Source organism: Athene noctua, chromosome 5, assembly GCF_965140245.1.
Source record: "Athene noctua chromosome 5, bAthNoc1.hap1.1, whole genome shotgun sequence".
In the NCBI taxonomy this organism is placed as follows: domain Eukaryota; kingdom Metazoa; phylum Chordata; class Aves; order Strigiformes; family Strigidae; genus Athene; species Athene noctua.
The window spans coordinates 6,302,594-6,323,880 of record NC_134041.1 but is presented as its reverse complement, the minus strand read 5'-3'; the positions used below and the strand labels follow the sequence as shown (position 1 = coordinate 6,323,880).

At 47.7% G+C, this 21,287-nt stretch overlaps 2 protein-coding genes across 2 annotated transcripts; one reads left to right on the top strand and one right to left on the bottom strand.

Moving 5' to 3' along the window:
* Positions 1 to 1,755: 1,755 nt before the first annotated feature.
* CYB5RL (cytochrome b5 reductase like) lies at positions 1,756 to 13,538 on the bottom strand. Its single transcript, XM_074906162.1, has 7 exons — positions 13,521 to 13,538; positions 12,001 to 12,180; positions 10,920 to 11,068; positions 9,637 to 9,724; positions 6,385 to 6,489; positions 4,472 to 4,675; positions 1,756 to 2,808 (listed from the first exon to the last, which is right to left on the bottom strand). The coding sequence occupies exons 1-7, from the start codon at positions 13,524 to 13,526 to the stop codon at positions 2,605 to 2,607; spliced, it is 936 nt and encodes a 311-aa protein (XP_074762263.1). The 5' UTR covers positions 13,527 to 13,538; the 3' UTR covers positions 1,756 to 2,604.
* Positions 13,539 to 13,687: 149 nt separating this feature from the next.
* MRPL37 (mitochondrial ribosomal protein L37) lies at positions 13,688 to 17,901 on the top strand. Its single transcript, XM_074908087.1, has 7 exons — positions 13,688 to 14,135; positions 14,379 to 14,562; positions 15,116 to 15,231; positions 15,742 to 15,927; positions 16,230 to 16,387; positions 16,917 to 17,120; positions 17,705 to 17,901. Exons 1-7 carry the CDS (start codon positions 13,730 to 13,732, stop codon positions 17,780 to 17,782), a joined length of 1,332 nt encoding a protein of 443 aa, XP_074764188.1. The 5' UTR covers positions 13,688 to 13,729; the 3' UTR covers positions 17,783 to 17,901.
* The last annotated feature ends 3,386 nt before the right edge of the window (positions 17,902 to 21,287 follow it).

Sequence of the window (21,287 nt, the reverse complement as noted above, 5' to 3'; positions counted from 1 at the left end):
AGCACCCCCCTGCCCTGGCCTGGCAGCAGCCACCCACCATGCAGGGAGCTCACGCACCTCCAGCTCCACAGATCCCCCGATAATCGACAGCATCGCCACCGTTTCCCTATGAAACTGCCACCACGGAGTAGTTTCTGGACTTCCAAAGGGAAGGAAGCCACTCATCTTCCTTTGGTAGGGAAAATCCTACCCGAGAGCCTCTCCATCCAACGTCCCTGCCTTTGCAGATGCGCCATGCACGCCTCTGAAAGAAGCTGTCCCCACGGGGGACATGGCTGAGAAGAGGGGACTTGTGTTAAAGCCAGCCTGAGAAATGACAAAAGGCAGGAGGGGGAAGGGAGAGAAGGCCAGAAAATAGAAAAGTGCCTACGGGCGGTTTAAAGGCCCCTTCGAGTTCATACTTCTAAGGGCACCCTCTCCCCCACAGAGAATGTCTGGCAAAGACCCCCGTCCCCTCCGGCACGGCGAGCTGGGCTGCCGGCTCGGCATGCATCACCTCCTCCCGCTCTCCTGCAGCCTGCCTTTGCAGGATTGCAACCCGCAGCATTCACAGCCTGCTCCGTCTCTCACCACCCTCCCTTTTAGCCACGAACAAAGACGGAGGCTTCGCGGCAGAACGGCCGGACCAGCTGGGTAGGGTTTAACCACGGTGGCCCATATGTGCTGAAATACCCAGACATATTGGGGTTGCGTTTAAAGGAACACTCCCAGCTTTCGTTGTAGAAAGTCGTCGCTTTTCCAAAGCGAGCGTGAAGTTTTACTTCAGGCCTTTGCAAAAAGGCTGGGTGGATTTTTAGCAAAATCTTAGGCAGAATATTCAGAGCAAGAGGTATATAAGTAAGGATTTAAAGCAAGAGTATATAAGTAAGGTTTTCAGAGTATGTCATATTTGAGGAAAATATTTTCCCCATGTTCCCAGCTAAGGCCAAAGTAAGAAGAGAAACTGGAGAAAGCAACTCCTTATTTTATCAGCCCCATGCTGTGCAGAACCACCTCCGCTACACAGGGGCTAACAGCCGCTGAAGCACAGTTTGGATGGGAGTCAAGAACTTGCCTTGGACCTATGATGGACAACTTCCCTGGATCTCCCTGCGTTAAAATCCAGAACCCTATTTTGGGTTACGAAGACGGCTTTCTTGTCAACTCTTGCTCTGAGGAAATGAACATAAAAGCTGCAGCTCCATGGGATTAATTCCAGGCATTTGGTAACTGGAGACAACCCTCACTGATGCGAGCGGAACCTACGCTTCCTCCCAACGCGTGAATCAGAGCCATCGTTTTAGCTGCTGGTTTTGAGTAACTCTTAAACTACCTCTCCTTTATGTAAGGAGATTGCAGGTAAAAAATGAGGCACGAATGATAATGCAGCATCATGTCTGGGAAACCCCGACACAGGATGAATTGGGAATGAACAGAAAAGCACAAAGGTGTGCAGAAAGGCCGTGTTACCAGCTGTAGTTAGTAAATGGAGTGGTCTAAGAGGGCAGAAGAGTGGACAGCAGATACCCCAGAGGAAAGGCAGCAGTGCCTTGGGCTGGAAGAAGCAGAAGGGGCCAGGGCAGCCACGGGGTGTTCATGCCCCAAGGCAGGCCTTCAGCTCTGCCCCCCGCCCCATGGCAGAGCGCCCCAGCAAAGCCTTGAGAAGCTTTCACTCCTCAGGTGGTGTTCTCATACGCTTAGGGCACCTGTGAGAGTTCTGTGACAAAAAGAACCAGCTGTTTATTTGAAAAGAGGTTCAATTTAATGAACCAGGGCTATTCTACAACACTTAGGGGACACAGGAAGCAACCAACCATCCTCCCTGACAGATAGCAGCTACAATGCAGATGCTTTCTCCCACAGTTTTAAAACATGCTGTTTCCTTCCCCAGGCAGCCTTACGTGGGTTAAGGATCAGTGTAGACAAGGCAGGCTGTGCCAGGGCAGGAGGGCAGCCTGCCTCACTCCTCACTGGGCATCAGTATAATTCCATCCCCAGGTATAGTTTTTCCATATATGGTTGGAAAGGCTCTTTTCAGGGAAGATCAGTGCCTCCTTCTCTATATTAGTCTATAATGGGGCAACCGAGGTGCACAGAGGTTAAAGTGACTTGCCTGGCATTGCCCAGCAAGATAATGACACAACCAAAATGAACCCCACGGACTTCAGAGGGCCGGGCCAGTGCTCTGCTGTTCCCTTGGCCAGGCAGTCTTCTCCTCGAAGATTAAATTTCTCCTCTGGATATCTAACAGGGCAAATATAACTGCAGACTAACATGGATCACAAAGCAAGACAATGTTTTTTGTATTACAGCAGAGCTATGTACTTGGATGCTCTTTAGTACCCTTAGGATCTCTTTAAGATTGCATGTAGAGACTTCCATTAACATCACCATGCTGTTCCCCAAGGTGTAGGTGATCGTAGCAGCCACTCTGGAGTGAGACCTGATCCTTAAAACACTCTCAAGAGGGAGAACCGTACTGGAGACAAATATTTGATCCAAAGGGTATGACAGTATATGCACAAGGAACTCAGTCTGTGGAGACGACTGAATCTGAGCAATGTCTGCAGAGAAACAAGGACATCCAAGACTCGGCCTAAGATTTCTTAGATCAGGAATATTCTGCTAAAAGACAAAACAGGAATTTTCTTTGATTCCTGCAGCTTTCAAATATCTACTCATATCTTCATTGAATGCAGAAGAGCCACATATTAATACAAATGGCTTTCTTCGACAGGAATTTATTATCATCTTCAGCAAGTCTTCACTGAGACGACCAGTATAAGTGTTTTCCTGATAGCTCCAAGGAAGTTTCTCCAGTGATGTTTCCTGAAAAGACAAAAGGTTTGCAGTGTGCCATGTTAAAAAAAGATGATTGCTTAGAGCCAAATCTCCCTCTTCCCCTCAGAGTACTGCACAGGACGTTTGTCACCCTTGTGACTCCATCTGGGTAGAACTGATCCATCCTAAGAGCTATGTTCCTCTTCCAAAGACCAGATAAAGTCATTCCCTGTCACAAGACCTAGCCACTCACTCAGAGCAGACTGAACAAAACCAGAGTGTAATTCTTGCCAAGAAACACTGCAGAACCTTCTCCTTTGAGAACCACTTCCCACCATGCCACTTCTATTCCCAAGTCCTAAATCCTAAATCTGTTCCTCTCTATTGCCTCTTCCATTCCCAAGTCTCTTTCAGTCCCATCTCCCTCGACCAAAACTGAAGGAATCCAGCCCTGCTCCAAACACAGCTCTGATCCCACGAGAAACATTAGATCCCACCGTGTTAGATCCAGCAGGGACTCCCCTACTGCTATTAATTAGAAGCAGAAGATGCTCAGATGTGGTGGTGACAGGCAGCAGAGTGAAATGCTGAGACAGACAGAAATATAATCCCCTAAAAGGGACGATTCAGAGTCAGTGCTGGACTACAACAAACCTGCCAAGAGAAGAGAAGGAAGGGAGAGATATACACACGGGGCAGGCAGTGTTGACAGGGGTTAGGTGGGTTTCTTGCCCTTCACTGATTGAATTTCAAGACCTCCTCCTCATGCTCTTGAGGCAGCACTGTCCTGAAAAGGGTACTTAAGCTATGTCACCAGAGACAATTACTGGCTACTCTCCTATAAAGTAGCTGAGGGGGTGCCTAAATCACAAGTACTTTTCTCTATACCCAATCTCAACTTGTCGAGGCCATATGTGGAACATAATGTATGAGGCAGATCCACCATGAGAGATACAAAAAAAAATGATTCATCTGAGAAACTAAAAATGCAATGGGATTCATTCCCTTAGCATAAATAATTCTTTCTGTATCCTCCCTGCAATGAATCCTCATTTCTGAGGGAAATAATTTTCAACTACCAAATCTGTGCAGAACACAGGCAACTTTGGGACCAAATGGAAATGAAAAAGACTGCTCAAAATGTAAGACCACTGAGAGGTATGCCCTCATCCCATGGATGTGGCAGAAAAAGTAATTTTAAGAGGGGGAAACAACTTTAAGAAGTTTAAAAATGGGTCAGCTGGGAAAGATAATTGCTGGGAAGTTGGTGCTAACACACTAGAAGAAAGGAGCTCTAGCCATGAGCAATGAATGGAAGATAAGGACAGATTAAGGCACTGGCATCAGGAAAGAAGAAATAGTTTATTTGCTGTGGGTCTCCCAGTGTCCAGTTTTCTTTGCACAGATGTTTAAGCGCAACAACAACTATCTGAAGTGGGGGGAAAATAATCAACAATGACTATGAACCAGTGGGTCCATCCCAACAGAACCAAGAAGGTAAAGAGGAATAAGCAGTGACAGTTGCCTCCCTGAAATTCTCCAGACTGGTAGCAGTGTGAGAATATGTAGCAGATTTAAGAAGAGCAGCTACTGGATCACAAAATACTCTCTATGATTGGGAAAGAATTAAGATCACGTTGACAGAAAAAACAGGAGGCTCATTCAGCACCCAGAACCTTCACACAAACACGTTTCATATCCATTTATTTACCTGGCTTAGGACATAAAATATTCTGATGTTCCAGTATCGAGCCAAATCCTGGAGAAGAGGTTTCAGGTAAATTTTGTCAAATGTACGGAAGCAGCCAACAAGAGTTACAAAGGTTTCATCCTCTTCATCATCTGTTATGGACTGGAGGATGGGAAGCATGGGTGCGAGGCCGGTACCAGATGCCAGCATGAGGAGTTCTCCGTGCTAGCCAATAAAACAGAGAATTTTGAATGAGCTGAGGTGACTGGAAACGGATGTACTCATTGTCAGTTCCTGCTTGCTGCCACACTGGTAAGGGGCCCCGAGAGAGAGAGAGAGAACATATCAGAAAGTCATGAAGTAAATTCAAATCACAGAACGTATTTTTCTGCGAAGAATATATATATAAAGATACATAAACACCTTCAGGGTTTATATATCAAATGTAACAAAACTCTATTTTACTCAAATATAAATATTTGTCTTAACTTTAGTCTTGGTTGCAGTTAATTTATATTTCAGTTCCGATTCTGCAGTACACTTTGCTGACCCACTGTGTGTTGTTTTCCCACTGGAAATGCTCCCTGTGTTTATCCTGAATGCTGCAAATCCTGAATGTTCTCTGGAGGAAATGGTTTATTCTCCATCCTGATCCACGTGTCTTCCTGGTGCATGATCTAGCTTTTCTCAGAAAGCTCCCAGCAGCACACAGTGCTTCCCACCTGCAAGGGGGGACATTCACTTGACTCACGATAGGGATGTTCAGGCAGTAAGGTGCTGTGTGTAGGAGGACTGAAAGTTCTCAGCAGTTTCCCCAGGTGCCAGCCAGCACACCAGTGCCAGAACTGGGACTGAAGCCCCTATTAAGCCCTCAGAGGCTGCTTGTGCTCTGTTTTGACTGGGCAGTTTATTGTGCATGGATCTGATCTGCCAGAATCTGAATCCTATTCTATTGGCAGCAAACAGAGATAAAAGAAAATTTTACTATGAAACTAGTATTTGAGACTTTTGTTATAATTCCTAAATAATTCCTACAGCAAGTTGCTTTAAAGGTTCCTCAGGTGCTCTGCCAACTGCATGTACACGGATCACCCAGAGAGCCCCTGAACGCAGCCGCTTCTAGGCATGACTGCCATGTTCTGTCCCAAATGATTATCTGGAAGCTTTTAAGAAGAGAAGGGAACAGTAGCCTAAAACAGCAGGGAGAGCATTTCAGGACGCAGAACACAATTGCTCTGCATGGGAGCTTGGCCACTGGGATTTTACAGCCTTGTTTCTGTTGGGGGAAAAAAAAAAAAAAAAGAAAAAAAAAAATACAGCTTTGGGATCTTAATGACCAGTGTTTCAATTTTGCTCCTCATTTCAAAGGTCAGAATTAAGTAACCAAATTAGTATGTGTGAGAAGGCTTCCTCTGAAATTGGATCTGCCTTTCTTTGCACCGAGTCTGGTATCAGCAGGTGGGATCAACATTTGCAGAGTGGCTGGGTGACGTGACACCTCACTGAAGCTGCTACAGTTCAGGGAATACCCAAGAGAAAAAGAACAACACCTCTCCTTCGCTCACGCTCGGTCACAGAACAGCAATGTGGTTCAAACAAGGCAACACCCAATCCACACTCATTGCTGGTACAAAATAAGTTCCCTTTGTTAAACACATCAGGAACTCCTAGTGCAAGTGATGAACAGAGCCTTGCTAATATTTTCCAGGCTCCCATCCACCTCCCTCTCCTCTTCCTCCTTAAATATTCTGCAGTTCAGTAAGGTGTACTTTCTCCAATTGACTGCTAATGCTCTAGCACTGTACAGTAACCCAGGAAGTCCCTAAAATAATCATGAAAACAGTAATCAAATTGATGTCTTCCCTTCTAAGGGGAGTACTAAACAAAGCTAGCTGCCACAGGCTGAAACATCCTATGTCTCTTAGGGAACTAACCTTATTAGGTCGATATGGGAACCCTCCAAACGGCCCACGCCAAAAGACCATGTCTCCTTTTTTCCACGTTTTTATGTATTGTGACATTAGCCCAGCTTCATAGCACTAATAAAAAACATTGCACAAAAGAAAAGAATAATTATACTCTGTTGGAAAGTTTCCCAGCTTAAAGTCAATTATAAAGTTATCTACATTTAAACAAGAAAGGGACAAAAAAACATTTCATGTGTTTAAAAAGAAAGAAAGATCATTCTATTTGAAAAATAACTCAAAGTTAGACCCAAAACAAAGACATTTAAATTAAATCATATTGGATCCATTCCAGTTTGACTATAATGTAAACACAACCCACTCTCACGCAGCCTGAATCTCCAAAACTGGAAAAAGCTTATCAGAGTTCTTGCTTACAAAGCACACAGAGAAGAGTGTCTTGAATGCAAGGCACAGTCCAAGCCTTCAAGTGCTCTCTAAATCTCAGGGTATGGGGTCTGGAAATGCCCTCTGGGTATTGGTAGTTATATAAACACTGCAGAGCTCTTGCTTTATTTCAGTCTCTCAGATGCTGTGTTGATACAATTAGTGATCCAAAGTCAGGTTTCTCATTTATAAAACTCTTGTTTTCAGAACAGATCATCTGGACGCTAAGGGATGTCTTCACATTTAAAAAAAAAAAAAATGTTAATTTGGGCCTCCCAGAATAAAAACTTAGCAAAATCTGCTGTACTTTCTACCAGGCACAAAGGATATTAATCTAGGCTTTTGCCTGCAGGAATGCTAACCTCATTCATGACTGATGAGGAAGGGTCAGTGCTTGCTAGAAACAGAGAAGCAAGAAGAGGCTGGAAAATGAAGGGCTCATCCAAGCAGCCTTGTTGCTATGTGCTGTATATACCTGTACATTCTATCTGTATGACCACTTTATGGTTAATTAGAAAAAACATGCACAGAAGAACGGCCACAGTCTAGGGGATCTGACCAGGGAACAAGGGCTGGCCCGAGCAGCAAGAGCAGATAAGCCCAAGAGCTGTGGCTGGTCTCGCACAGAGGCGATGCCACTGATAAGCCCGAGGAAGCGCAACACAACCAGAGGTCAAAAGATGAGATGTGATTTAAGCCTTCAAAGACTCCAGCCCATACGAAAGAAGCATATTTTGGGGTATTTTCTGCACACGCATTGGACAGAAGCCCAGCTCCACACCCTGGTGCCTTGGCTGGCCACCAAGCTGCACTGCAGGCAAATGAAATTGGTGAACCACAAAGAAGCTAAGAAAAAGCGAATGAGGGAGCGCGCGCTTGTGCTTGCAAGCAGTGTTAGCTAATAAAGAACAGAGATGCTCCTCCCCTCCTAACAACCTCACTTAAACAAGATACCTGAAGTATTAACAACTATTAGCACCGGTTGTTACACTCAAAAGGTAAATGTGTAACATACACATAACAAGGCTCTGAGTTGCTGTCAGAAACATTTTATGTTCAGAGAGCTCTGGGCAGGTACCAAGTCTCTCATGCAAAGAGTGTGCAGTGGCATCAAAGGAGCTGTATTTTATACCTCCCTTCTTCAAATATATATGGAAACCCACGGCAAGAACAGAAAAGGCAGCCCCACTTACTGCCTATTCCCAGTGGACCAGGGTAATGGAAACTAAAACAATCCTTCTTTCACCAAAATTATTTCCAAAAATTGAAGTGAGAAGTGATTGAGTGGGTTTAAAATGAATTTTTCTAAATAAAAAGAAAAAAATAATTATCTCCTGGGGGAAAACTTCTACACCCAGTTTTACATGGAGAGAAACCCTAACATTATAAAATCACTCAAAAAGAGGGTTATGCTCTCTAAATGGCAACTCCCTCACTCTTAACTGTAGTATCACAAATGCAATGCTATAATAACAGGAGACAGAAGGATTTGAACAGTGCTTGGATTGCATAGTAATAATAATAATATAGTACTTTCCAAAATTGCCTGAATAGTGTGAAATATACCACAACCTACAGGGTGAGTTATAAAAATGGCTGCTTTACACTGGGTGTTACCAACCTCTTTTGTCACTGCCAGAGAATAACTAGAGCTCCCTTTGGGATGAAAGGTTCTATAGAAAGGAAAGGTATCATTACAATCATTACTATTATTATTGAAATGCAAAACCAGTGAGTAATAAGCAAGTATACATGAAATTTCACAGTCATCCTGTGAATGTATCCTATTAATGCAACTCAAATGCAACATTTCTCTCCCCTACCATACACCAATTGCCACAAGAATGGTGAAATGACCCTCCCACAGGTGTCCTATAGAAGCTGTACACTTTTCTAAAGAACAGGATTTGTGTTTGAACATATAACGCTTAATAAACCCCAAAAAAGTGAAATCCTGGAAGGCAGGCAGAGGACAAGTGGTCATTCTCTGCAAGCCACCTGGGATACCCAGCACTCTGTGCTGCACACCTATACTGAAGCCTGTGTCTACCCTGAGGAATCACTAGTGACATACCAGTGCAGTATCAGAAAAATTTTCATTAACTGGATATTCTCCACACAAAGTAATCATTTATGAGGGCGACGCAGACTTTATACAGACAAATTTCCAAGCCAAGTTCTCCTACAAAATCCTTCTGAACTCAACCAACATTTTGTGGTGGCCTCCAGAATGGCTGGAACATGCGTCCAAAATGGGGCTCTGCCACCCCTTGCACCTCAATAGGTGCAGCCCGTGGGCCACAGGGACGCTCTCAGCCTGCAGGCAGCTCCAGAGCCCTGCCTGCAAACCAGAAACAGCTGCCTGTCTAGGTTTTTAAACAAAATGAAAAATTTTCCTGAGGAGCGTTCTTAAAGCAAAACACAAGGGGGAGGGTAACAGCTGGGCAACGACTTCCCAAACTCAGTGGTTCAACTGGGCTGACAACTGGGTGCGATTTCAAAGACAGATTGAAAAGGCAAAATGAAATCGTGGAAGTGGAAGGGGCACCTCTTTCCACACTGGTGACCACAGTGCTCCTGAGAGGTTCTCCCAAGTACTTAACAGGGCTCATGCTGCAAAGCACTTGTTTGTGCGTCACCTTCCTCTGCTTTCGGTTTTGTTGGAAAACCTACAGTTTTTATCGGCAAAGCACAACCGCTTCAAAACAACACCGAAACAGTCCACGAGGGATTTGAGAGAGTCTCACTTAAAGTGCTGACAGCGTGCTTGGTTCCTAAAGAAAACACAGGCCCCGGCACCTTCGACTCTAATCCATATTGTACAGGCTTACTTACTTTCATTAACACTTCAAAGTACCCTTCTGCATTCCCTGGGCTAATCGGGGTATAGGCTCGCTGGACCTCCAAACCATTCACCACTCCTCTGAGGAGAGAAATACAGGAACCCACTGTGACTTGGGTCATTGACTGGTATTACCAAACTTCTGCAGTTCTCTGGGGAGATGAGGGAGGCTGCAGGTCCTCTTCCCAGTGGCCCAGCCTGCATACAGATGCAAAACATTTCCCTTCCGGAGGTAAAAATCCGGGGAGAACATAATGGTTAAACACACCTTTTGTTATCCCAGCGGTGGCCCCAGCTGTACCTCACATTCAGCTCTTGGACACACCCCTGGAAGGATGTTTGAGCTGGTTTGTGAGAAACAGCCAAACGTGCAAGAGTGGCAAAGGGCAGAGAAAATTTTGTTTTCGTGGTTAAGTTTGCTATCTCTTTTGGGCTGGGGTCTACTTTCCTTTCTGTGTCCAGAGAGCATCCGGTAATTAAATAATGGAAGGTGGGGCACAGCCCTGATCCCAGGTCTTGTCAATATATACCGTATTTTCCTTTAAGTCTTCTCTTTCCATAGAATATATCCACCTTGCTCTTTACTACTGACTGTGGTAATTGATTGAAGTGACCGAACCTTCTCCTCTGCAGCATTATGAGAGATGGCTGAAGGGAGAAGCGTGTACTTTCAGCAGCCAGCCAGCTGTACACATCAGCTGTTAACGCACAAATAACGTCAACAGATACAGATCAATGGCATCATAACATGACTTTTTCTATCTGGCAATGATCACCACAGATGGCTGAGAGAGACATAAACTCTTCCCAAGTGGCTCCTTTCTGGCAAGAAATAAACTATGCAGGAGGGTTGTTTTGTTAGAAATCAGGCAGGAAATGCCTGGACACTGGGGGTAACACCCCGAGTGCTGAGTTACCTCAAGACACACGGCCTAAAATACCAAGCTCTGGGCTAAGCGCAGCTCATTGTCTTCATCCCAACATGCTGGAGTAAATCATCTGTCTTTGACTGTTTCTTTCTGCAAATGGGTTTTCTTAATCACACCTGGTTCTTTCTGACCCACTGACGCAATGATAATGCTGAAGAAAAATACAGCTTTGGAATGGCTTTTACTATAAAATTAGTAGCACTAACGAGCTCACAAGTTCTTTCATCTGTGTTACCGTGGAGGTATAGGAATTATGATTTGCCTGGTATGAAGGCTTTGTCTATTGACAAAAACCTACATATTAGGTTACATAATGCAGACTGTTTAACTAGCAGAGAGAACAATACCTTAACACGATATGTTGTCCTAAACTCAATCGCAGACTGCTATTTCCCGGTAATTCAAATTTGTACTGGTAGGTGTCCTCTGTTAGCTGCTCCACTGAGCTTATGTTGAATGCAGTAAATGTATCTGGATTCAGTTCTGAATTATTGCTCTGCAAGAACAACAATAAATAATTACTTGGTTAGATGGTGTCTTTTATTATTTCATTTTTCTTTGGAAGCAACCGTGTGTGCTAATTTAGTGCCGGAGATACTCAGGACTCCAGAAGAACGCGTATTAAACGCTGGGGCCCAGCGCAAATTTCAGCTCTCTGCTGATTCATTATCATGTTCTGCGGCATGCACTTTGGGATCTTACATTCCCTCCCCCTCTCCCTTTTAAATTACATTTTTACACCTTCCAGCAAGGTCATCCTATTATGACTCACCACAATCATTTTCTCTTGTCTGGAAACAAACAGAAATAATACTGCTAAAAGAGCTGAGCGCTGCTTTGGGGGCAACTTTGAAACCTACCGACGACCACTGGGAATAGGAAATATTGTTAGCTGTTTCAACGCTGATCATTTTTGCTTGACCCAGCATAGTTAATCTTATGTAAAAGGGCACTGACAAGTTTAAAATTACGCTCTGAAGACAACTACTCCACCACACACAAAGAAGCTTTTTTCACCCTCAGAATGAGTCTAAGAATCGGGAAAAGGTGAAAAAGGTCAGGAAAACAGAGGTTCTCCGAGGAAACCATCAGAGAAAATTGTGATTCTTTGTACCTTTCACCTATTCCCACTTCCCAGAGAGGCTGGCTCTGGCTGGCTGAGGTACCCGAGCAAGGAGAAGCTGCAGACCCAGGGCTGTAATGCGACACCAGGGCGAACTCGACACTTGGAAAATCACATTACAGCAGGGAGAGAGCGGGCAAGGGGGAGGGTGGCTGTGAAGGCAGAGTTTGGGGAATTGCCTTTACAGTCTTCTCTTAAGGCACCGCTTTAATCTACTGCTGCATCCCTTGCCCAACACCACAACCCCTCATGCTAACAAGTACGATCAAAGCACAGGCTCTAGGATGTGAAGAAGATAAATTGACCTGCTTCTTGTTTTCCAGGAGGAGGCTTTTGTCTTGCTTGGCTTTGGCCCTCTCCCATTGTGCAAGCTCCTTCTCATACACATCATAGATGCAGGGTTTGCAGCCGCTGCCGCAGCACTGGGATGGAGAAGGTTCCTGGGGTTTGAGAGCCAGCCAGTCGTGCTCATTTCCACTCATTGTCTGCAAAACACAAGCCCTGCATCAAAACCAGCACACTGAAGAGCAGCACGTGCTCATCAGCCAAGCATTATTTAGAGAAGGACTGAGAAAATCTCTCTCAAGCATCTTGCATGTGTATCTCAGAGGACACAGAAAACTGAAAACCTGCGAGCCGATCTGGTGCCTGCAATGCTCCATTTTTGCTCAAGTGCTCGTTCGCTGCCTCTGAGCTGTCCAGTGCAGGAATGCCAGACGTGGCAGCTACAGGCCCAGAGCTGCACAAACTGACCCCAGCCCAACCTCAAGCTCTGCTTCCCAGCCTGGCTGCCCAGCAAAAGCAACCTCCAGCAGCAGCAGGCACACCGTTACTCCTTCTCGTTCTGCCATGGTGATTTCCTACAAAAGAGCTTGGTCAACCGGAGCACAAACATCTTAAAAAAAATCTGCAGCTCGCTCCACGAGAACAAGTAACAAACCCCAGTCACCAAGACATGGCCTGCTGGTGCACAGCTTTAAAATGGGAGGAGGGCAAGTGAGCTGAAAGTGGGGTTTAGAGCCAAGAGACTAGAGGCAAACGTGGTAAAGTCACAGACAAACAAACGCTTCGGTTATCTGGCAGATTTGAGTCGGGCTTTAAATGCAGACAAAAGGCAAGAACCACGGGCAGTGTGGTTTTTATCCTTTACAACCACCCTTGTTCCAGACAGGTATGTACCTACTGAATGCTCCTCAAACCGAAATCACGATGCAGCTCTCTGGGGGACTCTGTTGTTTTTACACAATGGTGGGCTTAACGCTGTTCCCAATGCATCTGTAACTCTATCAGACAAAAGGAGGTCCAGAGGAAATTACAAAGCCACGGGTGAGGAGGCTGAGGAAGAGAACACTTAACACTTAGAGTAGCTTCATTTTCAAGGTTAATTAATTAACTAACCTTCACCCCTGCAACACAAATACACTTATTCTAACGTTACAGGGGGAAAAAAAAGAACTAAAAGCTTTCCACAGCGGCTGCCAGGTCCGTGCCCCCATAGCGGGTCTGGGGGCCCTGAGCACCCACAGCTCCTCCAGGGGTGATGAAGATGGGGGACCCTGACCAGGCCGCGGATAGAACCCTGAGTCCCCAGGCTCGGGCTGGCCACATTTATAGAGTTCCGAGCACTTACTGTGCACGGCTGGGGGCCGGGGCACCCGCAGAGCCCCGGCCCAGGCCCAGGCCCAGGCCCAGGCCCAGGCCCCAGGCCCAGGCCCCAGGCCCCAGGCCTGCAGGCCCGGCAGCCCCCGCCCCCTGCCCGCCAAGGGCCGGTCTCTCAACTGCTCCTCCCGTCCCGTCCCGTCCCCCCCCTTGCCTCCTCACTTACCAACATGGCACCTGCCCTTCACCCACCGCCCCGCCCCGCACTTTGCCGACCCTCCCTGACCGCGGGGCGCCTGTTCGCTATTGGCCGCCGCCGCCGTCAGTCCCTCGGAGGGGTGGGGAGAAGGGGGGCCGTGGGCCCGCCCGCCGCGCTCCCGCCGTGCCGCGCGCGCCAAGATGGCGGCGGGCGGGCGCTGAGGCAGCCGCGGGAGGATGGCGGCGGCGGGGCCGAGGCCGATGGCGCTGAGGCGGGCGGGGGGGGCGATGGCGGCGGCGGCCCGGGAGCGCGGCCTCCTCACCCGCGGCATCCTCACCCCTGCGGTGCCGCCTCGTCACCGCGGGCCGCTGCCGCGCACGCCCTGGACCACCCGCGGGCCGCCGCCGGAGGTGCTGGCCCGGGCGGTGGAGCGGCGGCCGGTGCGGGAGCAGGTGGAGCTGGACACCATCACGTACGCCGGGCGGCAGCACTTCCTACCCGGCCTGGCCCGGCCGCGCTTCCCGCCCTGGGACCGCGGCTGGTACGACCCTTGGCACTCGCCGGGGCCGTGCTACAAGGACATGCCGCTCTACAAGGAGCGCGGCTGCTACATCTGCCACCAACGCGTCCGCATGCTGGAAGGTACCGGCCCCGCGGCCCTTCCCGCGGCCCTCCTCAGCCCGGCGCACACCCCTCTGCTCCCCATCCCCCAGCGCTGCCCCGGGCCGCGCAGCGTGTTCAAACACTTGCCCTTCCCTCCAGCCAAGGTTTCTCCTCAGTAGTGTATAAAAACAGGCGGCGGAGAGCCCGCTCTGCTTCAGGCACTAACTGCGCTGCCAGCCCGCGCGGCAGCCTCGGTAATACGTATTTTCTTTGTGTTTCAAGGAGTTCGTCAAGCACAGTGGCTCACCAAGACGAAGCTGGTGGAAGGCTTACCTCCGCCGGTGCTGAGCATCGCTGACAGCCTGGCTCACCAGCTCGAGGAGCACGAGGAGAGGGTAAAGCACGCGATCTCACACGCGCGGTTCTGGAACACGACAGAAGTTGCTCCCAGGAGAGAACATTATTGGTAAGTATTCGGTCGTAGGGAAAATCCTTTTGCTGTGTGGTTATGGCTTTAGCATAAGCCGCTCATCAAGCAGGTAACTTAAGAACCAGAGTTTTTAACACTACAAAGAAAATTCATACGTAGATCTGCTGTCAAGAGATTCACTTACAGTGCGGAACTGTTAGACTCTTTGTATCAGGTTGTCAACTTGTAAAACAACCACCAAAACACACACACCCCCCCCAATTCTGAATGTTGACAATAGTACCCATGTAACCACATACTCTACATTAAAGCTTCTTTCAGGCCAAAGTCTGTGTTTCAATTTGAGATCTACTTCTGGCTGATGCAGAAAATCAATTTTTAAAATAACTAATGGTAAGCATTACCTCTGCCAACTTGGAACAGGACTGGTGTGTGGGATATTAATCTGAAATCTGTGTTAACTGTTTGGAAATATTATGCTGTTCTGTGTTTTACATACAGCAGTGTTACAGCATTCATGTCCCAGAAGCATCTGCCCACCATTTTGATCACATTTTTTATATAACTATTTTTTTTTCTCATTCTAAAGCCCAGTACTGTTTGAAGACTTGATACATTTATGTCGGTTAATATCTGTGAAGTGGCCTTCTCTGTCTAAAAGAATGTTGGCTAGAAACTACAGGATATCAGCTACGTGGGAAAGAGGTTAGTTGCTGCTATGGTGGAAGCATTTAGCTCTTTTAATTAATATAAGAGGGGTAACAAAGTCACTAGCTTTAAGGTTGAGGCCTTGGAAAAAATTAAACAATTTCTGGAACCAAGTAATTCTTTCAGTTTTAAATAGTGCTGTAAGCGTGGGCAGCCTTTGATGATGGCAGGATACTTGCCCTGAGGAGACTGTTAGGGTGTTAAGACAATATTGACAAGATGGTGGGAGAAGAGAAGCAGTTTCTTAGAACTGATTGTTTATTTTTTGTGTCCAGAATCGGTGCTGTTGTTTTTCTAAGTATGTTTAGTTAAATTAACGCCACCAGTTGCCACTGGTATTTTAGAAGAACCTATAGCTGAGCTGCTATTTAAGATGAGTTTGCAGGTGATAGGGAGAGACCGAGCCTTGCAGAACAATGACTTGTTAGAATGCTGCTGCCCAAAAGGAAACATACATTTTCCCCTAATCCTATTTCAGCAATGTTTCAGCCTAATTTCCCTTCCCAGAATCCATTCTCCTTCAGGTCCGTGGCCTGAATGGAATACTTCTGAACTCTATGGCCCCAATACCACCAGTCGCTTCCAAGGAGGAGATCCTGGCCACTGAAGAACATGTTCTGGAGACCTTCTATCCCATTTCTCCTACAATTGATCTCCAGGAAGTGAATGTGTACAAAGAGCTTAACAGTACAGGTAAATCTAGCCGTTGATAACAGTTTTCTGTCAGACTTAAATGTTCAGGCTAACCTGGAGTCCCTGCCCTTCGGCAAGAGGGCTGTGGGTAGGGAGTGTGTGGGAATGAGGGGACACAGGAGCCAGGCACAGGGTTTGCAGTGCAAGTGCTCCAGACTTGTGGCATGTATGTTGTGGCCTAAGCAGGACTGTGGAGAAGAACTTAAATCCCAGCAAATTAGCAGTTCCTGAAGATATGGGAGGAAACATTGGCTGTGTAGTCTCTTACTGAGCAATTTCTGACATGTTTATCTGCTCCTTAGGTTTTAGAGATGGTTATCCGTACGCTCATCCTCACACTCTGTTCTTCCTGGAATCGGCCAACATTCGTCCTGACAGGTTCAGACCAGAACAGCTTCGTGCTAAAATGCTGATGTTTGCTTTTGGCAACGCACTGGCAAAGGCTAAGGTGCTGTACGGGGTACGTACTGGAGACTGCTCCTCGCTGCCTGGACCTTTGTTCTTTTCTGTAGTGCTTCAGCTAGTGGAAAGAGTAATGAAATTCCCTTGCTGTGGCATGTTAGAGTAGTTTTCACATCTGAGTTTCCCAGTCCAGAGGTCTAACTCTTAACCTTCAGGTATGGTCACTGGTGTCTGCTGATCCAGAAAGCCACCGCTCAGCAGTGAGCTTGTTCGTGATGTAACACGCGTTGGTGTGGTAATGGGTAGGAACCAGGGAGTAGGTTCGACTGTAAAACTCTTAACCCATCCCACAGCTCAGTATGTAAATTGATACTTCATTGCTGGCTGAAGGAAGAATTTTAATTAAAATACAAAATCTACATTCAGAACTTGTTTGACTAGAGTAATTTTCTGGGCAAGGTAACAATACATTTATTAAAACCCTGGCTTTAAACCAAGTAGAAGATGCAGAATCAGCAAGTACTCACACAATTTCTGCGGTAACTGGCTTTTTAAACATTCACCCCCCCCACTCCCTTCTTTCCTAGAACGATCCCCAGGTTTTGGAGCAGCCAATAGTGGTGCAAAGCGTTGGCACAGATGGCCGCGTCTTCCAGTTCATGGTGTTCCAGTTAAATACAACAGACCTTGTCTCTAATGATGGCATAAAAAATCTAGTCTGGATCGACTCTGATCAGAATCTGTATGAAAGAGCCCAGTGTATTCCAGAAGTCAAGAAGAGAGTTGTTACGGTAAGCAAAACTTGGGAAACAGTCCTGGAAGTCCTGCCCTTTCAGCTCTGCTGGAGTTTTGGGAGCTGGCGTAGAGCTGCAGTGCGGGTTTGAAACCAGCAGAAGGGACCTGACAGAGGCACTGGCCTCACTCTTATTTACGCCGGTGTTACTGACAGGGAGTATTTGTAGTGCTGATGTACCGCGAGGCGTGCGAGCCACATGCCACGCTTAATGCGAACTCCTACATAAAGATATCCCCATCTGTAATCTACCGTCTGATAATATGCTTGTTTAAAATCAGCCCGTGCTCCGATGAAGGAAGCGCTTACGTGCAACTGTCAGCTTTGCCGTGGAGTAAACGGAGCCCGGTGCTGTCAGCCCTGGTTACGCTGGGAGGGCGCCGCGGTTGGATGGGCAGAAGGGTTCTGCCGTTTGAGATTTACACCAGTTGAAGTACCCACAGACAAACCCATCTAGGGAGGGAGAGCGCAACTTGGAAGCTACCACGTCTGAAGTCTTATTCAAGCGTATTTAAAGCTGTTGTTTGTCTGCATTAATCACTTCACTGCAAACTGAGCATCCATGTCTCTTTTTCTCTGCAGAAGCCCGCTGGAATATATGGCTTTCAGCCAGACACATTCAAGAAGTTTCTGGCACTGTATCTGCATGGAACTGTGTGAAATTCAGCTCAAATGAAAATACTTCACCAACTGTACCTGCTGCTTCTCTTTGCCAGAACCTTCACATAATTAAAGAAAGGTGGATTAATTTACTTTCAAAAATAAATTATATTGTTACGGAAGGGAAATTTTTTATTTTTTTTTTAAATTAAGTTGTGCGTGAAGAAACCCTTTCATTTTAGGGGCTCACCTCTGGATTCGGGTTAGAGAGAGTCATCAAATGCATCCTCCTGCACTCTTCCACTGTTGCTTAGAAAGAACATAAGCCAGTCATTATTCTTCTGCGCAGGTTCTGCTCTCGGTGTGCTTTTGCACAGAGCTAGACTCAAACCTATTTTCCGAGGTTGCTTTGAGTACCTCTGAATGCAGTGTGTGTGGAAGAGACTTACAAAGCGTCAAGGGGGGAGCCTGAGACATGAGCCTTTTTCATTCTGCCTAGCTTTTACTTTGTTTTACTCCTGCCTGCTTTGGGATGTGTCGTGCTGCCCTGCGCTTAGTTCCCAAAGCACTTAATCGGTGAGATTGCTTTGTTGGATCTATAGAACCGCAGTTCTTTTATCCCCCAATCCTGGATGAAGAGACCTATCCATTTTGGGAAAGTGGTGTAGAATGTAGCGTGAAACTTTGGTGCCTGGTAGCTGGTATTTGCTGCTAAAAATACAAAGGAAGAATTTTTTCCTGCCACACAGAGTTAACTGAGCAGGAAGCATATTCTTTTTAAGATGGGGGGATTAGTGTGTTTTTTGTAAAATGAAAGCTAAATTAGCTCCAGCCAAATGTAGAATGTTTTGCAGTTCTACACTGATACCCTCCAGCACATGGGAAGGAATAGGACAGCCTGCGCTATTTTAAGGTGTGGAAGAGCATATTTTCAAGAAATTCATCTTGTTTCAGTGTCTTGTGTCAGAGACTGGTCTGTGCTTTGTGATCTTCTCTGACCATCTGGATGAACACTCCAGTTGTGTGTTCCAGTCTCAATCCACCAGACAGCTCTACTCTGGAGGTTTCAGAAAACAGATTTTCACTACTCAGATTTGACATCAACAGTTGCACCCGGTAAATTGGGATGCGTTGGCTCTAAGTTAACAAATCCCTCAATAGGAGAAAATACTTGAAGGAGAAATAATCTAGGAAGAGTTGCATTGAACTAAATCGTGTTGATTCTACCTGCTCAAGGGATGCCTCATTCAGCTCATAGATTTAAATCTGCTCAGATCTGTAATTTGCACCCAGTTGTTTAGGAATGTATTTTAGTACCCCCGTGCTCTGTGGAGACTGTTGCAGTAGGTGGTTCAGGCTGTTGGCTCTCAGCTGTGTCCCACCGACCCTGCTGAACAGCTCTAGGCAACAGCCCTCAGACTCTTGACATCCCCTCACCCTTCCAGCTTTGGGTCATTACCCTTTTTAAGGAGGAAACCCTGCAGGGCAGCGTTAACATTCCTGAGCAAAACGGTTTCACTAAGGAAAGGGGGCGTGGAGAAATGAAACACCTCCCATGCTTCTACTAGGTGTGGGAATCTGTGAAGATGGTCTACGGGGGAAAGAGCCAGAGTCCCTTTAGATGCCTCTCGACAAAGATGTCTCTGTTAGGACAGGCAGAAACTATGTGAAGGTGGAATCCTGTCTCCAAGAGTGAGCAGAGACAAAGCTTGAGAGCGTGGGGGGAGATGCACGAAGGCAGAACACAGGCAATTTTGAAAAATGGCAGCAGCAGTAAGACAGGGGATAGTCAGAGGGGGAATGAGGTGTCAGCAGGTTACAAGAGGCATCATGAAGCCACTTGAGATGAGGGGATGACACACACATGCAAGACCGTGTCCCTGGTTTGCTCAGGGCATGGCTGATCCCGCCTGTGGCGAGGGGGGAGCAGTGCTCGGGTGTTGCTGGAAGGAGCGGCTGATCCCGGGGCTGGGTGAACTCCTCGGAGGTTCAGGAGGGGAAGAGCAGAGCGGGGCTCCCAGCTTGGCACCTGGGGCGATGCTCAGGCTGGTCGGTCGTGGTGCGGGGGCGAGGTCTGTCCGTGGGCAGCCGTGTACACGCGGGTGCTGTCCCGCTGCTCTTCCCAAGCACGTGGCTCGGTTCACCCGCTCGTTCCTCTGGTGTGATCTGCTGGAATTCGCCCAGCTGAGGGAGATGGGACCGGGAACAGGATGATGGGTCACAGAGGCACATCTGGGTTGGCATCAATAAGTTATAAAGACTCGTCAGCAGATGCATGGCATTACCTCAGCGTGGACCGAGAGCCAGGCATTAACTTTTAATGAACAGCAGCCAGGGAAGCAGAACATGCGAGAACAGGGCGGCAGGAGTCCGAGGGGAAGGCCTGGTGGTGCCTGGCTGCCCAGAGGAGAGCTCTGCAGCCCCGGGCGCAGGGCCTGGCCCCCAGCCTGCCCTGGGGATGGTGCACGGTGTGCTGTCCAGGCTCCACCACTCCACACCGCCTTCTCCTGAACCGCTCCAGGTGCAAAATCCAACTCCACGGGCTGTGCTCACCGTGCCAGCGAGGACATGCTGTGCTCAGACCGGAGCTCCTGGTTGTTCAGATCCTCCTCCCGCATTTAATTTAATGAAAACTAATGGGGGAGACAATTATCCCTAAGGTTGGGCTCAGGAGACGTTCAGAGGAGGGAACTTGGCAGTTTCTCGTGCTGGTGTTTAATAAAATTAGCCTGTGACCCAGTAGGAACCAACGGGAAGGGCTTTTCTACACCCGGCAATAAAAACACAACAGGCAGCCAAGCACTGCCTGGCTGGGCAGCGAGGGCAGGAACGGCCCCAGGGAGCTGGGAGGGCAGGAGGCCCTCATCAGCGTCAACTAATTACCCCTGGGTCATGTTTCCAAATGACAGACAAGGCTCACACGCTACTTTCTGCAGAGCACAGCAGGACATGGCTCTCTGGACCAGAAACCCACATGGGGGCACGGCTGCAGACCCTGCACAAGGACACCTGTGGTGTTCACCTGGAGGCAAACCTGCACAGGGTGCGAGCACACACCGCTCCTCAGCCCCGCCGTTAATTACAAGCTAATGGGCTGTGCAGGCAGGATGATTTTTCTGGGTGGTTCCCAAACCCAGCAGACATCCATCGCGTTGCCTCCTCGCCCTTCTGGTGCATGAGCATCCCCGAGCACGTGGCACTCGCTCCTGGAATCGCAGCAGTGACCTGGCTGCGGGAGCATCCCCCAGGACTGACAGAGCTCCAGGATGGCTCACAGGCCCCCGAGCCCGCAGCCCCCCGAGCCCACGCTTGAGCATTCCTGCAAGGAGGGAGAGGAGCTGCCCAATGGCAGCCATCCATATCCTGCCTGAACTAGTCCAAGGCAGAGAACAAGTCTCAGACAGCAGCTCCCAGGAGCGTTTCAGGCACCCGGCACTTGCAACCACCCATCTAAAGACCTAGAAAGCCCCAGTTCTCCCCAGACGCTGCAGCAGCCTCTGATGCTGCCTGTCGGGGAGCCAGGTCAGCCTCGCCCGGGTTTCCCCATCTCCAGCAGCTGGTTCAG